This window comes from Eschscholzia californica, unplaced genomic scaffold (assembly GCF_041429995.1).
Source record: "Eschscholzia californica isolate CP2 unplaced genomic scaffold, dmEscCali1.0.p SCAF_3, whole genome shotgun sequence".
NCBI lineage: Eukaryota > Viridiplantae > Streptophyta > Magnoliopsida > Ranunculales > Papaveraceae > Eschscholzia > Eschscholzia californica.
The window spans coordinates 60,502,506-60,521,714 of record NW_028238420.1 but is presented as its reverse complement, the minus strand read 5'-3'; the positions used below and the strand labels follow the sequence as shown (position 1 = coordinate 60,521,714).

At 35.9% G+C, this 19,209-nt stretch overlaps 2 protein-coding genes and 1 long non-coding RNA gene across 7 annotated transcripts; 2 read left to right on the top strand and 1 right to left on the bottom strand.

Moving 5' to 3' along the window:
- Positions 1 to 2,452: 2,452 nt before the first annotated feature.
- On the bottom strand, positions 2,453 to 6,329 carry LOC147552720 (Ribosomal protein L25/Gln-tRNA synthetase, anti-codon-binding domain-containing protein). 5 transcript variants are annotated; one of them, XR_015237021.1, is made up of 4 exons: positions 5,668 to 6,329; positions 4,324 to 4,453; positions 2,895 to 3,170; positions 2,453 to 2,747 (listed from the first exon to the last, which is right to left on the bottom strand). XR_015237021.1 is itself a non-coding variant. In XM_086666514.1 (3 exons), the coding sequence occupies exons 1-3, from the start codon at positions 6,094 to 6,096 to the stop codon at positions 2,953 to 2,955; spliced, it is 777 nt and encodes a 258-aa protein (XP_086522640.1). In that variant the 5' UTR covers positions 6,097 to 6,260; the 3' UTR covers positions 2,453 to 2,952. The 5 variants fall into 5 exon arrangements, 1 of the variants encoding a protein (XP_086522640.1); XR_015237019.1 differs by having other exon boundaries at positions 2,891 to 3,170; positions 5,668 to 6,292; XR_015237020.1 differs by having other exon boundaries at positions 2,453 to 2,712; positions 2,891 to 3,170; positions 5,668 to 6,285.
- A 3,297-nt stretch (positions 6,330 to 9,626) lies between these two features.
- On the top strand, positions 9,627 to 12,529 carry LOC147552719 (uncharacterized). The gene is made up of 2 exons (XR_015237017.1): positions 9,627 to 9,815; positions 12,365 to 12,529. It is a non-coding gene; the product is annotated as an uncharacterized LOC147552719 (long non-coding RNA).
- Positions 12,530 to 14,749: 2,220 nt separating this feature from the next.
- LOC147552718 (reticulon-like protein B5) lies at positions 14,750 to 18,064 on the top strand. Its single transcript, XM_086666513.1, has 5 exons — positions 14,750 to 15,312; positions 15,888 to 16,068; positions 16,180 to 16,321; positions 17,472 to 17,541; positions 17,638 to 18,064. The coding sequence occupies exons 1-5, from the start codon at positions 15,105 to 15,107 to the stop codon at positions 17,802 to 17,804; spliced, it is 768 nt and encodes a 255-aa protein (XP_086522639.1). The 5' UTR covers positions 14,750 to 15,104; the 3' UTR covers positions 17,805 to 18,064.
- The last annotated feature ends 1,145 nt before the right edge of the window (positions 18,065 to 19,209 follow it).

Sequence of the window (19,209 nt, the reverse complement as noted above, 5' to 3'; positions counted from 1 at the left end):
TCAAGTGCTTACAACAGAAAAAAAAAAAAAAAAAAAAATTATTACTCAAGTGTGTAACTCTTATGGAATAATAGAAAGAAACATTTTGCAATAAAAGAATAGAAGTCAAGAACCTTCCAAGAGAGTGAGAAAATGGGTATCGTTTATGTTTTCTTAAATTTCCAAGATGACTGACTATTGTTTTTTTTTTTTTTGTTAAAAGACTGACTCTATTGTTGATAGAAAGAACCTTAAAATCAGGAGGTTGGATCCAGTCAGGGAGAGAAAGTCAATGCATTGGGTGGTGGACCTCTACATTTATGGTGTAGGTAGGGCAAGACAACGGATAGTTCTATAATACCTATTGCTTCCCTTATGTTTACACTTACTTTACACTCATCTGACAGATCTTTTCTTTTCCACCTCAACTGCGAAGGTTTTTTTTTTTTGTTGATTTTTGTTGAACACGCAAAGGTTGTTAGATCGTCACAAATGCTTTGAGCTTCAATATACTATTCGTTGTATAGGATTTAACTGCGGCATTAGAACTGATTTAATCACTTCATCCACTATGAAGAATTGGATATCTTCTTGGTTCTAGTAATACATCAGACCGCATAGACACCACCGTGTACTCTATTATCTTACGGCAAATATAGAAATATAGATGCACAATCCTCTTTGGAAACAAACAACAAACTCCAAATCAAATCATCCACCAAATACCTATAATCAATTTAGGTCTAATGTTACTCGGCAAGTTAATACTTTTAATAGTCACTCAATTCCTTCTCATGATATGTGTTGAAAACTGCTTGTTTTTAGTATGATCAAGATAAATGTTGATGTTTCTTTTATACTGGCGGATAAACCAGCAACTATTAGTTGCATTTCTCATGATTATAAAGCTAATTTTCTTCTAGCAAAAGTAGATATTATTAGATGCCGCAACAGCGAAAGAAGGAGAGTGTCGAGCGCTCCTGCTGGCCATCGAATGAGCGTTCCAGCCGCAACAGCGAAAGGAGAGTGTCGAACGCTCCTGCTGGCCCTCGAATGAGCGTTCCAGCTCCGCTTTTTGAAGATAGTTATCGAATCAGACTCTTTGAATGTTATTGATGCAGTTTCATTTGGGAAGAGCACGTGTAGCTGCAGAGCCACTATTGAGGAGATCAAGAAGCTGAAAGTAAGTTTCATGAAGTTACTTTTGTTAAGGTTGCTAAGTAAATACTAGTTGATATGTATATGAAATTCTAGCAACTTTATCAAAAAAAAAAAAATCATTGACTGAAGTTCTTGCGTAGATCAATCCTGAAAAAAGCCAGCCAACCAACTGAAAAAAAGGGCATGCAGGTACCCTTACGCCGTCGAGAGTACTTAGTATGATGATCAGGCAAGCCTTTGATTAGATGAGTAGGAGAGAAGGGCTAAGCTCAGGAGTTCCGTGTTCCAACCAGAGGCTGTCACTACTGAAACTGGTTAAAATAAAAAGTGAAAAAAGGTATCGCCACACCGCGGACCGTGAGATCGTCCCAAATTTGAATCTATTTGATTGTAAGAGATCTATGCTTTAAAAGTCCCCGCCTAGGCATCGCCTGGGCCCCGATCACACGCTAGTCCCCATGTGGCCGCTCGACTAGGGTCAAAAGTTCTAGTCCTTTTAGAGAAGCGAGTAATGCGGCGCCTGAAGCCGACTGGAGCCGACTAGCCGACTTGGCTAGGCCCCGAGTTACTTGTTTATGGGTCAGGTAGGTTTTTTTTTTAGAAACGAGATTTTCCTAGATCTAGGTTTCAAGGGTTTTCCCTTCACTCCTTTAATAAGAATAGCTCCAATCCTCCATTGCAAGTAAAGTTTCCCTCTCTATCATTATGTTTTCTTCTCTTTCTCTCTCTAACTCTCTAAGTATGTTCGACCTTGTTTATTATCTCTCTTTCTCTCTCTATACTCTAATTGTTTCTACATCTTGTTCTTATTTCTTTCTCTAAGTAAGTTCTTACTTCTAACTGGATAAAATTAGTTGATTTATTTTATAACTTCCATAATTAGTTGATTTTATTCATAATTTTGTATTTCTAATATATAAACCATGTTTATAATGGTAATAATTTATAGTATATAATATAATAATATATGCAATTATATACATACATATTTATATTTTAAGTTTAACCGATGAAACCCGACTGGTCCCGTTGTCATCCCGCCTAGTAGCTAGGCCCGTGTCGACCGACTAGTCCCGATTTCCGACTTTTTGAGCATAGTAAGAGATGACCTCCAAATGTGAATTTTTGTGCGAATATGGCAGACAGGAGAATGCTCAAAGGAAGAAAAAACACCAATTACCAGGGACAGGGCAATACACAGTAAAAGAACCAACTTTGATAATTCATGTAACAACCTTTGGCTGGTTAAAAATCATTATGAACTGAAAGAACGCATTCAAAATGACACCAGAACCTAAACGTACCAGGAAAATGAGTACTCAAACCACAGTACGAGTTTCATTATATTATTTTGTGGCATCACGACGACTACCTCAACACCAAGTCATAATTCAAAATTGTAAATGGTGTTACAGTTTTCGGAACAGAACCAGATGCTTCATTCAAGCCGGTGATAAAATGCAAGAGTAATGAAAAATTAAAAAGAAAACAGAAACTTCCGTTTGTTGTCTAATCTTCATGAAATTATGCAATCACTAACTACTTGTTCGCTGTTTTGTCAAATGAATTCCCCTGCATCAAAACGATGAGTTACGCCATGACTGTGACTGCATAAAAATAGACCTAACATAAGAACCCATCACCCTACCTTGTAAACAATGATAAAATGTTTCAGTTTATGCCGAGTGAAAAACTAAAAATGAGAAACATGACACGCTGGGAGAAAGGCTATTGTTGAATTCGGAAGTACCTACTATAATTTGGAGGAAAAATATCCAGCAAGGGGTTACCCCTTTCCAACTAGAAGAGGGCTCATTTTGATTTCTTTTGTTCAACTCTAGCGCCCATAATCTTACAAATAGGCTCATCCTCCGATCTGAGAAGCTTTAGCGCTGGATGAACTTTAAGGTCTTTCGCTACTATCTTCTGGGCCACATCTAATTCGCTCAAATCAACTTCAATATAAGGTGGAACGATGTCGGCAGGACAAAGGAAATTGATTGTTCTCCTTATGGTATTCAAGTATGCACCTGCAAATATCACAAAAATAACAATTTTTAACTGACAGCTCGGTCGAGTATAAGATATCCATTGGACAGACTTGATGGACTATTTAAAACCAAAAAGACCAAATATTAAATATTTTTTACAAGCCACATAATGCAACCCAAAAAATGTCATGACATAGTTGAGTCAGAGGAGAAAACATGTTTGTGCCCCTCACTATAGTGAACCATGAATAGTAGAGGTATCGATATTTGAGTGAAGAAACTATATCAAAATCACATTAAACTACGATACAGAAGAAAGAAAAAAAAAAAAACGAGACATCAATGCCGTATGAGTAGCCAATAAGTGATTTAAGTAATAGAAGTGGGTTCCATGACAAATTGTAATAGTGGCACGAAAGGAGAGTGAAACGAAAGAAACCATAAGAAAAAGCAACAATTTCTAAGAGACGTACATAAACTACCGATCCAAGGAGGTGATATGAAGTACTTCATTCACCAACCTTTGTTCATATAATCAATTGATTGCGCTAAATTCCTTAACCGACACAAGCCAATGTTCCACACGCAATATAGTATTTCTGTCGCATTTTGAATAGGTTGCACCCACCTAAACTACTCATATCTCAATCAGGGTTACATTTTCCTTGTTTTCTTCTCTTATAAGATAATTCTTATCATATGCAATCGATAACTCAATAGAGGGAAGGCTGTTTGTACTAAATAATGTTGCCAATATATCTCTATTCCTGTCAGGCACATCAGAGATATATTAGCAGGAAAGAAAAATATATATGGCTCATACCCCCAATATAATTGGTCGTATCAAAATTGACTGTTTTCTGGTATAGCATATCAGGTACTGGTATAGCATATCAGGTACTACTCGCTGATTTGACTTATTGATGGGGGAACTCATTTGAACTATTGTGTTCCCACCAATTGAGTTTGGCCCATGATCTAGAGGTTACAGATACAACCAAAGTACAGTTAGTACTGTTTGGCTATCTTTAAACATATGCTTAATCAGTTTGGCAGTAAAGGTCGGGACAGTGGAAGAAGCAAAGCAAAAGTTGAAACAGTTTTAACATGATACGAACTATCAAACTTTATGCAGCCAGTTACTGGAAACCTCTGAACTACCAAATACTGTAAGAGAAACACTGTGGAATACCTTTTCTTAATCCAGGAGAAACATCATCTCCTATAAATACAAGAGGCACTTCAACTTTCAGCAAAGCATGTGAAGGAGCTCTTAAGAAGGTAACGTTAAGTATCGCATCAGTGCCCGCGTGGAGATGAAGCTACACATTTTGGAAAAAATGAACTTCAGAGAATTAACCGAAAAAATGTAGAAGTTCGATTCAATAGGTAGGCCAAAAAAACACTAGGCAAATTTCCGGCAAGACAATCCAATACTTCAACTATTAAAAACTTGACATTTGTTCCATCTGTTACCATTTGACCATCAAAGTGTTAGGCCTCTTCCAAAAAAAAAAACATACCAAGTTCTAATTTGAAATTTCACCAGGCAATCTCATGACCTCCATATAGTAATCATAACAGCAACGCGGATGAAAAGGTACACCTTGAGGGTAGCCTCCAGTCGGCCTTTTTAGAATCAATTTTGAATCATTTTCTTTTTCTCCTTGTGTTTTGGTTTTGGTTTTTGTTTATTGTCTAGTTATGTTTGCCATCATTTATAAATGTCACCCTTCGAAACTAATTGTTTCTTCAGAAGCTTAGTCGTCACCTTCGCCTTGAGGAACTAACATATAAGACATTAAAAAAAAAACCTATTGGAACCATGTGACCACCATAGTAATCAGCCCTTTATTCAAAAAGTATCTCACAAACATTGTAGGATAGCATGATCTATGCGGCCGGGATCGCCTGATCCACCTGCGTAACTCATGTATAGGATTGGGACCGGGTAGACCGAGACGATCCCATGTCGATCCCCCGAGTCAATTTTACAGATGATGTACACAGAAATATGTATATGATGTATATATATATATACACACATAGCTTGAAGGGTGACCGGTGCCAAACCGATCCTAAGACGTCCTGAGCCAATCCTAAGAGGCTAAGACGTCCTGAGCCGATCCCATCACGGGTGATTGGGATCGTTGGTTAGCTGATCCCGTCCCCAACTGCTTAGAGCATATAAATTATGTAATCATGTTTACCTGAATTTTATCTCCCACACCCAACCTTTCCATCTCCAATATTCACTCAAAATTTTTGTCACCAATTAACTTTCAGTCACTACATTTATCCTCAATAAACAGACTTTCAAGCACTCTATTCCACCAAAACATTACCTTACTACCAGTATTTAGCCTACAAAATAACCTAATTTCATTGTTGGAACCCCAATTAACTAGATTAACAGTGTAATTTGTGCAAAATGATGATAGAAACAATTGATAACTCCAAAGAAATGGTAACAAAATGTTATAATACATAAGAATTCCAAACTAGGGTTTTAATTTGTGGGTAGTAAAGATAATACCTTTCTGGGCAAAACACGAACTTTCTCAATAATCTCATCAGATTCAAACTCAGGTCGAACTTCAAGCTCGAATAATCGAGAAACAAAAAAAGAACGACCAAGATGATTAACAAGCTTTTTGATCTGATTAGTTCTAACAGAAATGAGTCGTTTATTACCACCTTCTTCCCCTTTTTCCTGCTCAAATATAATGCTTGGAACACGACCGGCTTTCCTTTCTTTCGCCGAGATGTTCTTCCCGGAGATGGCACGAGGAACAGCTAGAATCGTCTCGGAATGTTTACGGTCGGGTTTGGGTAGGTCGTCTAGGTATCTGAAAGGTTGGTGGATTTCGGGTTCGTGATGAAGTACAGCTGCTGCTGCTGATTGAGAGAAGAATCGGAGGTGGGTGGATTTGATGACTAGAGAAGAAGAACGACGGATCAACATTTGTGTTAGGTTTTAGAGAGAGAAATTGGGATGATTTGTAGGGAAGAAGGGGGAAAGGGTTTCCGACTGAAACTTCCAAGCAGACTGTAGAGAGAGAGAGAAAGAGGAGAGATGTTCTAACTTCTGAGGCTTATGGAGGGTTTTCGATTCAAGCGAGTTGAATCGGTTCGATCTTGTATTTGATTCGTTAAGAGTTAGGAAAGGCACAAGAGTTTTTCATGTTCACTATGTGGACATGGGTAGGTTTTAGTAGGAATATTTACTACCCAGTAAGTCTGGCAATGGATATCCGAATATTCGACATTCGATCCGCATCCGTATTCGAATTTTAAAAAAATATTCGAAATTTCAGATATTGGATACGAATTCGGATATTCCTTATCGGATATCTGCTTATCGGATACTGATACACTAATACTCGATCCGATAAATATCTGTATCTGATAAATTTTATAAAAAAATATAAAAAATTGAATTTATTCATAACAATATATAAAATGTATGGTTGAGATTTATTATTTAGATCTAATGGTTAAAAATTTATAGAAAAAATTTGAAATTTTGTTAACGTTTCGGATATCGGATATTATTCGATATCCGTTAATATTATCGGATTTGGATATTAATTTATAATATCCGTCAGATACGGATATTCGGATAGCTTATCGGACACGGATGTGCCTATATCCGATCTGATAAGCTATCATTTACAGGCCTACTACCCAGCAACTTATTAGAATGGGTTGTTCTAAAAAAGCTTATTAGAGAGGGCTTATTGTTTCGGTTCGCAGTGATTTTCGTGGTTAACAATTCCACATCTACAATCTGGAACTAAAACAAGAAAACTTGGTCAAAGTAGAGATTTTTCGAATATGGGCTACAAATTATTGTTTCGGATCATACCGATTTCGGTGGTAAACAGTTCCAGTTCTATAATCTATAACTAGAATTTTGCAAAAGTGCAGTGCTATAGTTTGGAGGTTTGGTTCGAAATTTTAGTCAAAACTCTAATATGATAATGTAAAAAACGAATGGACATGTTGTTGAATTTTATCGTCTCCTAATGTTCTAAACGGAATGTCAGACATATAATACGTCTAACATTAGGTTTTCAGAATCTCCTGCATAAACTAATAACGTACTAGTTAAGGATAGGATTACACCTGATTCACTTCCCCGCGGATTAACCTAACCGCTTTTATTCCGAAGATGCGGAGCTTCAAATTGCAGCTCCTCTATTCGAGACACCCGAACAATCGACTTGGTCTCCCACCTTTCAAGTTAGCTTGTTTAGTTAAGCAGTTAGCATGTGGTCTTTTTTTCTCTCTTTCTGCTTAATGTGGCAGAGATAGAAATTATCTGAGAAAAAAATTCACACATTTTTTTGTTCTAATAAGGTCATTGTATAAAACTCCTAAAGTCAGAATCTCATTCAGATTGGGATTCAATATTGACCACATAACAAATTTTTGAGTCTAACACATAGAGGGATTCCCACATGGGATGTTTATTCGAAGTGTGTTCAGCCTAAAATTTTTTTGCCTGGAGTCAACCGACTATCTCTCTCGCGTTGCACAACTATGGAACCAATAAAACAACATACAAAGCATTGTCCATAATTTGTAGTTGTTTAAGAAATGTAACAATGGATGAAGCAGTCAGAAAAAATATGGACATAAGAAATGTTTTGGGAGAACCCCATCCCCATATCTTTCTCGTATAATCTAACTATTAAACTGATAAAATTACGCACTTTAAAATGTATTTAGTTGTAATTAGTTGCACATTTATACAAACCTTAAATTATTCACATATGTATGTAAAACCCACGTTGGGCCGTTGGAAGAGGGGTCCGGTGCGACGACACCTCTTGCACCCCCTCTCCCACGCCAGCGTACATGAATCAAAGAGATTGAAAAAAATAAGGAAAGGTGGGGTGGTTTCTACCCAATACCTCTTGAGAAACATAAACATGCTCACAGAAATTCAACTCAAGCTTTTTTGGTATGTAGTTTTGCACTTTCAACCTGTATCCTAAGAGCGTCCTAATTTGAGCCCTTATTCTGTCATCCAGAAATTGAACCCGAAATCGTTTTGGATCTAACCAGACTCTGAGCAGGACCTATAATAAACATTGGGGGCCTTATGGCGCCCGAAAGGGCTAACACGCGCCAAATTGCCAAGATATAAATGGTTAGATAAATGGTATGGATTACCTTTTGTTTTTCTATTAGCATTATCCCAGAACAATGGAGAAATATCAGTGGCGTGGCTGAGAAAAACGGAGCCCGGTGCGAAATTTTATTTGGGGCCCTTCGATAATATAAGACGAAAAAATTTCTTATACGTATCATAGTTAACCAAAAAAATTTACTTTGGTTACTAAATTCATTTTTGATATATTTTAGATGAATGTGAATGAATATAACAATTGAATATGTTTGATGCTTCAAACTATTTAAGACAATTAAAAAAAATATTTATGACAAAATAACTTGCCAACCATTTATTTTTTTCAAGATAAAAAAACATTGATTTTAATTCTATACAAATTTTCAAGAATCATTTTTGAAAAAAAAAAAAGGACGAACACAATACTTATTAAACTTCCTTTGAATCATTAGTCTAGAAGCATATATTTGTAATTGATATTTAAAAAAGAAAAAAAATGAAGGTAGTGAGATTTGAACTCTTGACCTCTTGTTTGTAAAACAAGGAGGTTACCAAATGAGCTACAACTAAGTTATGATAAAGGTTTAGTCCTTTAAATATTTATACCGAAATAAGTTATTCGAGGGGGCCCCAATTTCTTCGATTTTTCTTGTCGTGTGAGAGGGGCCCGGTGCCGTCGCACCTATGGCACCCCCTCTTCCACGCCCCTGAGAAATATAATTCGAGTACATCTTGACTAGTGCACTTGCGAGCTAGTTTTCCAAGAGAATTGTGCCCAAATTTTAAGTGTTCGGGTTAATATACCGGTGGTATTTTACATCTCTGCAGATAAAATAAACACTAGGTAAACACATCAAAAAGTTAATGGGTGTCCGTCAATTGATTTGTGAACTTGTAAATTGTGATAATATTTATTCATTTTTATTTGTTAAAATGATGGATCTTTATTACTAGAGTGATATACCAAAATATCAAATTGCAAGAAAAAAAGGAAGGAATAAATTTTTTTAATATATATTCATTTTTATTTTTATTTTTATTTTCATTTTTATTTTTATTTTATTTGTTGAAATTATGGATCTTTATTACTAGACTTAGAGTGATATACCAAAATACCAAATTGCAAGAAAAAAAAAGGAAGGAAGAAAAAGTGATATTCCAAAAGCATATCCACGATAAACATACCGTATATTCCTCAAACCTCAACCATGCTAGGTTAATGACTGACCAAAATACCCATTTCATATAACTCATGTCCTCCAAAGTAGCCCACAATTATAAGAGGGTACTTTCGTCAAAAACAATTACAACAAAACAAAGATCCCATCATAATTTGTTAATCCACCGAAGAACCATTTGTCTTTACTGGTTCTTCACTTTTAAAATCATGTTCAGACAGAGAAACAATCAGATCAAATAATACTTGCTTGCTATATCTCTCTCTCTCCAAAAATAGCTTCTCGGATCACAAACATTGCCAACATCTCTCTCTCTCTATCTCCCATCACTTTTGGAATTAGAAGTTTGGTTTCAGAGCTTCAAACCAGGTAATTCTTTTGGATCTGCACTCTTTTTAATTCCTTTTGTTCTTATAATCTTATAGTAATTCTCAACTAGTATATGACAATCTGTTGATTAATTAACCAAAACTTTATGAAATCTCAAAGAAGTATAGATCTTAATTGATAGACCTGAGAGAATTCATGTATAATTTTCTTTTCAGACACTTGAAATCCATTTTAGTTGTTAGTGTGAGTGTGTTAAAGTTTGTGAATTTTCAAGAGTTCTTTTTATATACTAGGAAATTAGATGGCATATCTATCAATATAAACACATACATGTATAGTCGACCACCTTTTGTGGAGTGCAGTAACGAATTTGGAGACTCCATATTTGATTACGGGTGGAAGTAGAAATTCATGATTTATTAGTTTAAAAAAAAATGTTTTTTAGATTATTTGGAGTCAAAATTCTTTCCCATTTACTAATTAAAATTGAGTTTTTGTTGTTAGTTGAAACACAGTAGTCTAATTGTTTTTCGAGTTGTCGTTATATCTATTTCGTTAGAAAAAAAATTTTGGTTATACACGGACCAAAATAGTCGTTTCTCTAATTATAAGAGAGATCGACAATATTGCTGCCTAACAGTAAACGTTCATTTGGACATAACCGAGATTAACGTAAAGTGGGTTAAGTCGAGGCGATAATAGATCATTTTTTCTTTAACACATTTTACACCCCTGTAACAGTAACAACAATGGATTGTATATCTCTCATGATTGAACGACTTCCTTTCATTGTTGTGATGGTACTTGACAGTTCTGAAAGCGGGGCTACACGAGCAATATAAACTCTTTGACTTCTTTTGACGTGACCTAATTGACTTTAGACTTGATTTTCAGATAACTACTAACTTCTAACTTGGTGTCGATATTAATTTTGACTTGGTGTCGATATCACTTCCGACTTTGGACTTGTCATCTAAGCACATTTGGATGCTTCAGACTCCAAGTTCTAGATTTGATATAGATTGCTCACTTGTCTAAATTCTAGACAAATTAGAATGATCTTGATTATAGATTCTAGACATACTAGAAGCTCTTGATTATAGACAACCTAAAACTATCCCAAAAACTATCCCAAAAAGCAAAGTATCAGAGGCGCCAGATCACGTGCTTCAGGACCTTCTAAAAGGTTGCCCGGAGTGCGAACTCATATCGTCCAAAGATATTGCCATAAGCGCCCCCTCCAGGTGAAAAAAAAAACAAAGAACACGAACAACACTAATATCAGGTGCCTTCATAATTTCGTCCTCAAATTTTCTCTAACCTACCAATCAGTAGAAATGAATGTTTGGGACGAAATAGTTTTTTCTCGCGAGAAAAAATTTATTTTTTATAGGGTTATTTTCCAAATGGCCCCCAATTTTGTGACCAGTTTCCTGCCACATCCCTGCCGAAAATTTGCCGGTGAAGACGATGATGTGGCGTGTATCAATGATGTGGCATAGAGAGGAAATGAGATGGAGGAGAGAGAGTAACGGAAAGTTAAAGTCTTAAAGATAACGGAAAAAGGGGGTCATGCGGGAATTATTGATAAAGTAGGGAGCTAGGCAGGAAACTGATCACAAAGTTGGGAGCTATTTGAGAAATAACCCTTTTTATATCTAAATGTTTTTACACATTTCAAACGAACGTCAAAGAATTTAAAGGGAAAAACTTTTAATAGTGCGTAATTGGGGCCAAAGGCACTTTTATTCATTTTCGGAAAAGGCAGTAGAAAAAATTGGAAAGGCCTGTGAAATTTTTGGAAGTTTTAACCCATTTCCTTTTTGTTAACGGCGCGCATCTTGTCTACTCTTTCCAATATTTTTCGTACCACAACAACAGGGGTGGTCCTGACTTTGGTGGCCTGAAGCGAGGTCTGAAAATGTGGTTTCTATCAAATTGTAAAACGTATAAATGTATTTACATGAAAACAATAAGTACCGCAAAATATTTTCATCATATTTATATAACAAAATAATTTTTTTCATAATTACAATCACTGAAATTTTGTTCTTCTTAAATTTTTCGATGCAAAGTCACTAATAATCGTCGAATAATCAAGACTGTCAGTCATATTCTTTTCAATAGATAATGCATCTAACCCGTTTAACCCTTCTTCTGACATAGTAGATCGAATATAAGACTTAATCAACTTCAACTTAGAAAAACTTCTTTCAGAGGCAACAATAACTGGTATCGTTAAGATAATTCCATGTGTTCGGTTAACAACCTTTCATATTTTTCAAAAAATCTAACACTTCAGTTGGTCTTTTGATCTCATTTGGTAAAAGACGCTTCAACACTTTCAGTTCAGAAAATAAGTCTAGTCTGTCTATGTCATATGACTCATTATGCTTGAAAAAGGTTTTAACGCGAATACATGAATATCTCAAATCACCATCATCTTGGGAGTTTAACTTTTTTTTTTTAACTCAAACAGAAAATTAAATATTTTTTTGTATTTTTAGTTTGCTCGAAACTGCTCTTAAATGAAGAAAGAGTCTAATCTAATATGTATATGTAATAATTAACTCTAAATGCTTCTTCAGGTGACATTGATGGATCTTCACACGCATTCTCGTCAAACTATTTCTTTCTTCGAATAACACGTTTTTCCCGAAATGTTGTTTCAACTCCCATTTTAATGGCAATTTCTTTAGCTTCAACCATGTCTTCTTCAAATCTCACTTCTATATAATCTTCAAGGTAACAAATGAGTCCATTCAATTTCTCTAATGCAACATCAATATCTATATCAGTTTGAAGTGTTTTGCTAACAGAGTTTACCGCAAACAATATATTATGCCAAATAACCATGCTCAAAAGGAATTCAAAATTTTCAAAGTCTTGTTTTAATATATTTTCGACATCATAAACTGTTTTTGAATCATCACTTGTCTCAACCAATTCTTCTAAAGCTTCTTGTAATTATGGAGCTTGAAACGTAATGTCTTGGTGTCCCTTTTTACTTAACATTTTTTAAATGGGTTAAGCTTCTCGTAATCATCACTTGTCTCCACCAGTTTTTGAATCAACACTTTCTACTCTATTTCCCATAAATCAAACAAACTGTCGGGCCCACCTTTCATTTAAAGTTCATCAAATTTGGTGGTCCTTTTTACTTAAATTTTTTTAAATGGGGTCCTTATAATTTTCCCAGAGAGTTGGACTTCTTATATATTTCTTATAGAAATTAATGTATCGGTGTCCCCTAAAAGCCGGTGGCCCGAAGCGACGCTTTGGCCCAGGGCCACCCCTGCACAACAATTAAGAATAGAGAATCTATATCAAAATTACTAGAATTGTGAAGCATGTCGAGATCATATCTTTTAGGTTTGTCCCACCTCAGGAAAAAAGATCTAAAAATCCAAAAATAAACATGAAAGAGATTTGCAAATTAAATTTACAAATTAAGAAGTTTAAAAAGAGAGATTAAGCATGCCAAGTTTCAAAAATTTTGAGAGAGGAAAAGAAATTTGGATAAAGAACAATAAAACACTACTTCCTATCCATGTTTAAATTGAAAGAAAATAAAATAAACAAAAGAAGGGGGCGGTGTAATTCAAATACTAAGCTTCATTGGCCAATTTTTTTCTTCGATTCCAAGTATGTACATAAAGAAAAATATATCTCTATCCAATCAGTATTCCCATTGAGTCCCAATCAAAATAAGTAGTCCGAACAAAATTTAAATAGATGAAATACTAGCTACTTAGGAATCAGATTGCCCCTGGTGGAGCATCAATTTCATAGGGCGTGTCATAAATCATGTCTCGTGAAGAGGTATGGGACTGGACTGAGCCCCCAATTGGCAACTGTTTGATTTTGAAAAGTTCAAAAATGAAACAGAGGGAAGAGATGGGAACGTGTAGTTGGGGTCCTATAGTAGTAGTGGGAAGCACATTACCCGCCTGACTGCCCCCCAAACACACAAATAAAGGGGTAGGTGAGTTTGGCACGTTTCTTTATGCAGAGTGACTCCCAGTAATAACAAGTGCTTCGGTGTGTATTTGTCTTGAGAAATGTGCATACTGGACGGATATTTCTAAGCATCTCTTTCCCCCGCCACATTTCCCTATGCTGCAACTCAACCTCCGTACATCCACATTTCTTTTTTACTGCAAGATGCAAAGAAACATGTTACCCTGTCCCAAAATATAGCCCCAAATTCGGCTTTTATCCCATGTAGAAGGTCTGATTTCATCGCCATAATTCAGATGCCCACATTGAATTCGAAGCGGGATTCTACTTGTTTTTCTCGAAGTATAACATTTGAAATGCTGCTATGTATATACACTAGGATGAGATCGCCTTCCTTCTCAACTCATGCGATACAACTTCAAGTGCTCTTTGAGTTTTTGTTTAGCTTACTATGTAACTGCATGGTGTGTATCGTCTGCAATAGTGTTCTTGTCTAATTTACATGTTTGTTACTTTTTACATGCTTATCGATCGAGGTGCTATTCAAGGGTATTAATATCGTATTTGTAGTTACCGAAAAATAGGGTGAGGTTCATGTATAATACTGATGCCTATAGGTAGTATGTGCCTCAACTAGGTCGGATTGTGACATGCCATAAGAGAATATGCTCGTCATTGTACTATAGACTACTGTGACATAATAGAGTCCCATTCAAATTCAGATGGGTTCCTGTCTTTACTTTATTGTACACGCTTAACGCAAATCAATAAATAATAAACTTCATTTTCAACGTAAATCAAACATATAACGTTCGGTTTTTTAGTGTAGTTGGTGTGCCGAAACAATTGTTTACAAAATATTTTTTTTAATAGTTAGTCTGGTTATCATGACTTCAAATAACCAAGTCCGAATAAGTCAACTACTAACCACATGACCGAGAAGGCGAAAAGTGAGTCATGTGACTTCAAACCTTTTCTTTTGTTAAAGATCCCACTCTACCTTTTTTTTTTTTGCTTTGGAAAAAGTTTGATAGCGAACATCTTCCATGTCGGTATCATTCTTTCGGCAATTGATAAAGGTAACGGAGTATACAAGAAATTAACTTTTAGTACACATGAGGTTAACGTCCGTTAAGTATTGGACCAATGTACAATTTATCTCTTTCAGTCAGGCTCGGCTTTAATACAGACCAACTGCTTCGGGTTCCGAACCTATAGGCTCGGATAAATTAGATCCCCCTTTCGATTATTTAGTTCGAACACGAAACCATCACTACTTTTGAAAACTTTCTTCTTCTCTCTCTATCTATCCTTGACGGACGTTAGGGTTTCTGATCGAACTTCCGTTAACGAAGTAATCAAGGAGTAATGGCGGAACATGTAGAGGATTCTTCTTCTAGCCCTAAATCTGAGAGTTTGTTGGAGAAGTTATCGGAGAAGTTTCACGATCATGATTCTTCATCTTCATCTGATTCTGAACATGAGAAGCCTTCGTCTCCTTCAGCTGTTAAATCAGCGGTTAATCGACTTTTCGGAAGGCAGAAACCTGTTCACAAAGTCTTTGGTGGTGGAAAACGTATTACTTTTTTTCCCATTTTGTTCGATCTTGTTTGATTTCGTAGCGCGAAATGAAAAATTTCACTTGTTTAATTTGTTCCCTAGCATTAATTAATTTTTCTTTAGTTCGTTCGATTCGAATCGGGATTGATCTGTTAGATAAGACAATATTTTTTATGATTTTCTTAGAAGTTAATTCTTTTTTGAATTTATAGTGATATTCAGGAACTTTTAGATCAGTTAATTCTTAGCAAGATTTTTCAGGTAGAAATAGGGTTTAGTTAGAGGAAAATTATACTTGTTCTGATTTTGTTATCTTAGCTTGATCTGAAATCAGATCTACAATTAGATCAGGTTTATTAATAGATCCGTCTAATGATTAGAAATCAAGAAAGATCCATAATTTACTTTGTGCTTTTATATATATTAGGGTTTCGTCAGCTGTAGTTATAATTTTGATTGTTCATCCTACTTTACTTTTCAGGAACTTAACCTTACATCTTATTTGATTTGTTTAGTGTTTGTGTTCACAATCTGAAATAGAATTCGTACTTTCTCTTTCATGATTTATTAACTTTGAATCTTCTGTTGTAGCTGCCGATGTTTTCTTATGGAGGAACAAGAAGATCTCTGCCAGTGTTCTCGGTGGAGCCACAGCAATGTGGGTTCTCTTTGAATTGCTTCAATACCACCTGATTACACTGGTTTGCCATTGCTTTATACTAGCTCTAGCTGTGTTGTTCCTCTGGTCAAACGCATCCACTTTCATCAACAAGTAAGACTCTTGAAACTTTTTAGTTCCCATTGATCTAAATTTTGACTCATTTCTTATACATTAAGAAAGAATATCGTTTTAACTCTTATGGATCTCCGATTTCAATTTCAGGTCTCCTCCTCGTATTCCTGAAGTTCATCTTCCTGAGGAACCATTCCTTCAGATTGCTTCTGCTCTTAGATTCGAAATCAACCGCGCCTTTACTGTTCTGCGTGAGATCGCATCAGGACGAGATCTGAAGAAGTTTCTCGCTGTAAGTCTGATTTCTTGATTTCTATTAAGCGTGATCACGAACTTAATAACTTTAGCTTTGTATACCCAAATCGGTATATTTCCGTGTACAACGGATATAGCTTTGTATTATGTTGCTAACTTGCTGTGTTGGTTACTCGACTAACTTTCTCTGACACTTGCAAAGTTGCAATCACTTCAACCGGTATAATGTGAAAGGGAAATGCTAAAGTTACAAAAGATTTTGACAAAAGATAGTTCTCAGCTGATGTGGCGGTTGTGGTTTGAAACTTTGACCAAATCTAGGCCGTTGAGAGATGAATATCACAACCGCCACATCAGCTGGGAACTTTCTTTTGTCAAAATCTTTTGTAACTCTAGCATCTCCGAATGTGAAATTTGTGTGTGCATTTTGAGTTCACTTGCATATTACCAGTCTCGAAAGAAATGTTATAAATTCTTAAAGCTTTTTGTTTGATCCATCGAGGTATAGGCCTCTAAGGGAATAAATCTAAAATCAATTTGTAAAAAGTAAAGACTAAATAAATATGTATTATTGGTAGAATCATTATATTAACAGCTTACAAGTTGCAATTATCTAGGCTAGTCAAAGCAAGTGGTCTTAGCCTATGCAATCTTTTTACGAAAAAAATACGCGTAAGTTCTGATTTAGCACTATACCCCTGTAAGAAATGAAAATGATACCATTTTGCCTCGCCGCACGCCTCAACTGTATTTTACACCTTGCTGGCACTCTGTCGATGCTATTTTGTGTATTGTATAGCAAAAGTTGGGATGCTCTTTTTGTTTGCAATAATTTAAATTATTGTTTCATTTTTGTCAGTATTACCCTCTAAACTCTATTTTGTTCCTTCGATACAATTATTCGATCTCTTGGTAAAAGAACATAGAAAAGGTCGATAAAAATTAAAATGTCAGTAGAAAACAATAAAGTTAAAAATGATTGACTCGATAACCAAGATTAGAAAACATGCCCGAGTTATGGTGTGTCAACGTTATGACCTCGTTCCGCTAGGTGTTTTTGTTTCCCATACGACTGTACTAGTCTGCATATTGCATAGGGATATCATGAATTTTGACGCTTGGGCTGATAATGTGATTAGTGACTTTGGATATGTTGAAGATTATTCATATGTTTTTTCATTGATTAGGTTATTGCTGGATTATGGGTTCTGTCCATTGTGGGAGCTTGGTGCAATTTTTTGACCTTATTCTACATAGGTATGGAGATTTGATTTAGATTTCTGCTTGCCTTTATCATCATCCTATCTTATTAAACTTGCTTTACTGAAATCGTTCCCCTATTCTTGAAAACAGTCTTTGTATTGCTACACACTGTACCCGTATTCTATGAGAAGTACGAGGACCAAGTTGATTCTTTCGCTGAGAAGGCAATTCACGAGATCAAGAAACAATATGTGGTATTTGATGCTAAGGTTCTAAGTAAGATACCAAGAGGGCCATTGAAGAACAAGAAGCTGTAGATGAGCTAAGGTACTCTATAAACCCTAGGTTGGGCCTTGGAAACATTCCAGTACCTGTTTCTTCATGGTGTTGTGATTCTATCGATTAATAGTCAGAACCCTTGTCTTTTTTTCTTCTTCTTTTGCCTTCTTTTGGTAGTGAATGGGTTCTTCGTTTTGGATTGGGTATTTGAATATGGTATTTTGGTAGGATTTTGGAAGTTTTAAATCTTATGACTTGGTATAATTTATCAAATATTGCATGAGACAGAGGTTTATCATATATTATGTGATAGTATAGTAGGTGATTTTCTTGTGTTCTATCATATGCATTTGATTACTTGATCAAAACCATTATATTTGTATCTATTGAGTCACATTATTACATGCTACCCTCTATGTTTGATTATCCTACTGCAATCAACTCTTGCACTGGACATATTCTTCGCTGGACATCTCTAGGCAGGGATGATCCACAATAACATCCTTCCCCCGGTCTATCTAGTGTAGGGAGAGCTATTCGGGGTTATGAACACGGAACTCTCTTGTGCGAGTCCGAGAGGAGAGGCTGTACCGATGAGCTTCACTAAGTTGACTAGTTTCTGCCCTTTAACATTATCTATTACATGTCAACTTGGATCGAGTGAAAGACTGGAGATCGTTACCTAGTTTATGTTCTTAAACTTGTTCTCATCTACTACATTGTTTAGGTTTGATGGTTGGGACACTGTCTTTGCTGATAGCCTAATACAGGAGCCAACTAAACTGCTTAGTCGAGTCTGTTTGACTTGTAAGTTTTATCGATAAGATTCTCTAGTAATGTGTCTGTTAAAATTTCCAAATTTTGAAAATGACTCCGGACACATACTTTTGAGTGAGACCTTTTACCCATCTCTAACCTTGATATAGTTGGTGGCACACAGCCATCTGAAATCTATCCTCTAACCCCTTTTAGCTCATTGATGGTGGTTGGATGGTGTCCTCCAATAACATCAGGTCTCCACTGGTCTATCGGCTCGAACTATGCCTCTAGTGACACTGTCATATCTTTATCTCTACGCTAAAGCGAACATTAACAAAAAAGAAACTAGCCACCCAACGTTGGCTGTTTTCATAAATATGTGTTTGATAGATGAAAACCTTGACAATGAACTTCAAATTCTACACCGTAGGGGCATGGCTTTGGTGAAGGGAGAAATAATTTTTGGCTGTTGGGTTCAGATTGTTTTAAGAGGAGATCATTAAGTGTGATAATAGGATATATATTCTTGGCTAAGAAAAATTTAATTAACTTTGATATTAGGCCCCTTGCTCATGGCCTCATATGGCGCATTAAACAGATGGATAGCTCTGTTTGAGTATAATGGAGTGCTCCTGTTTGAGTATCCTCGGTTTCGTGCTTGTCTGGGTTATCTAAAATAGCCAT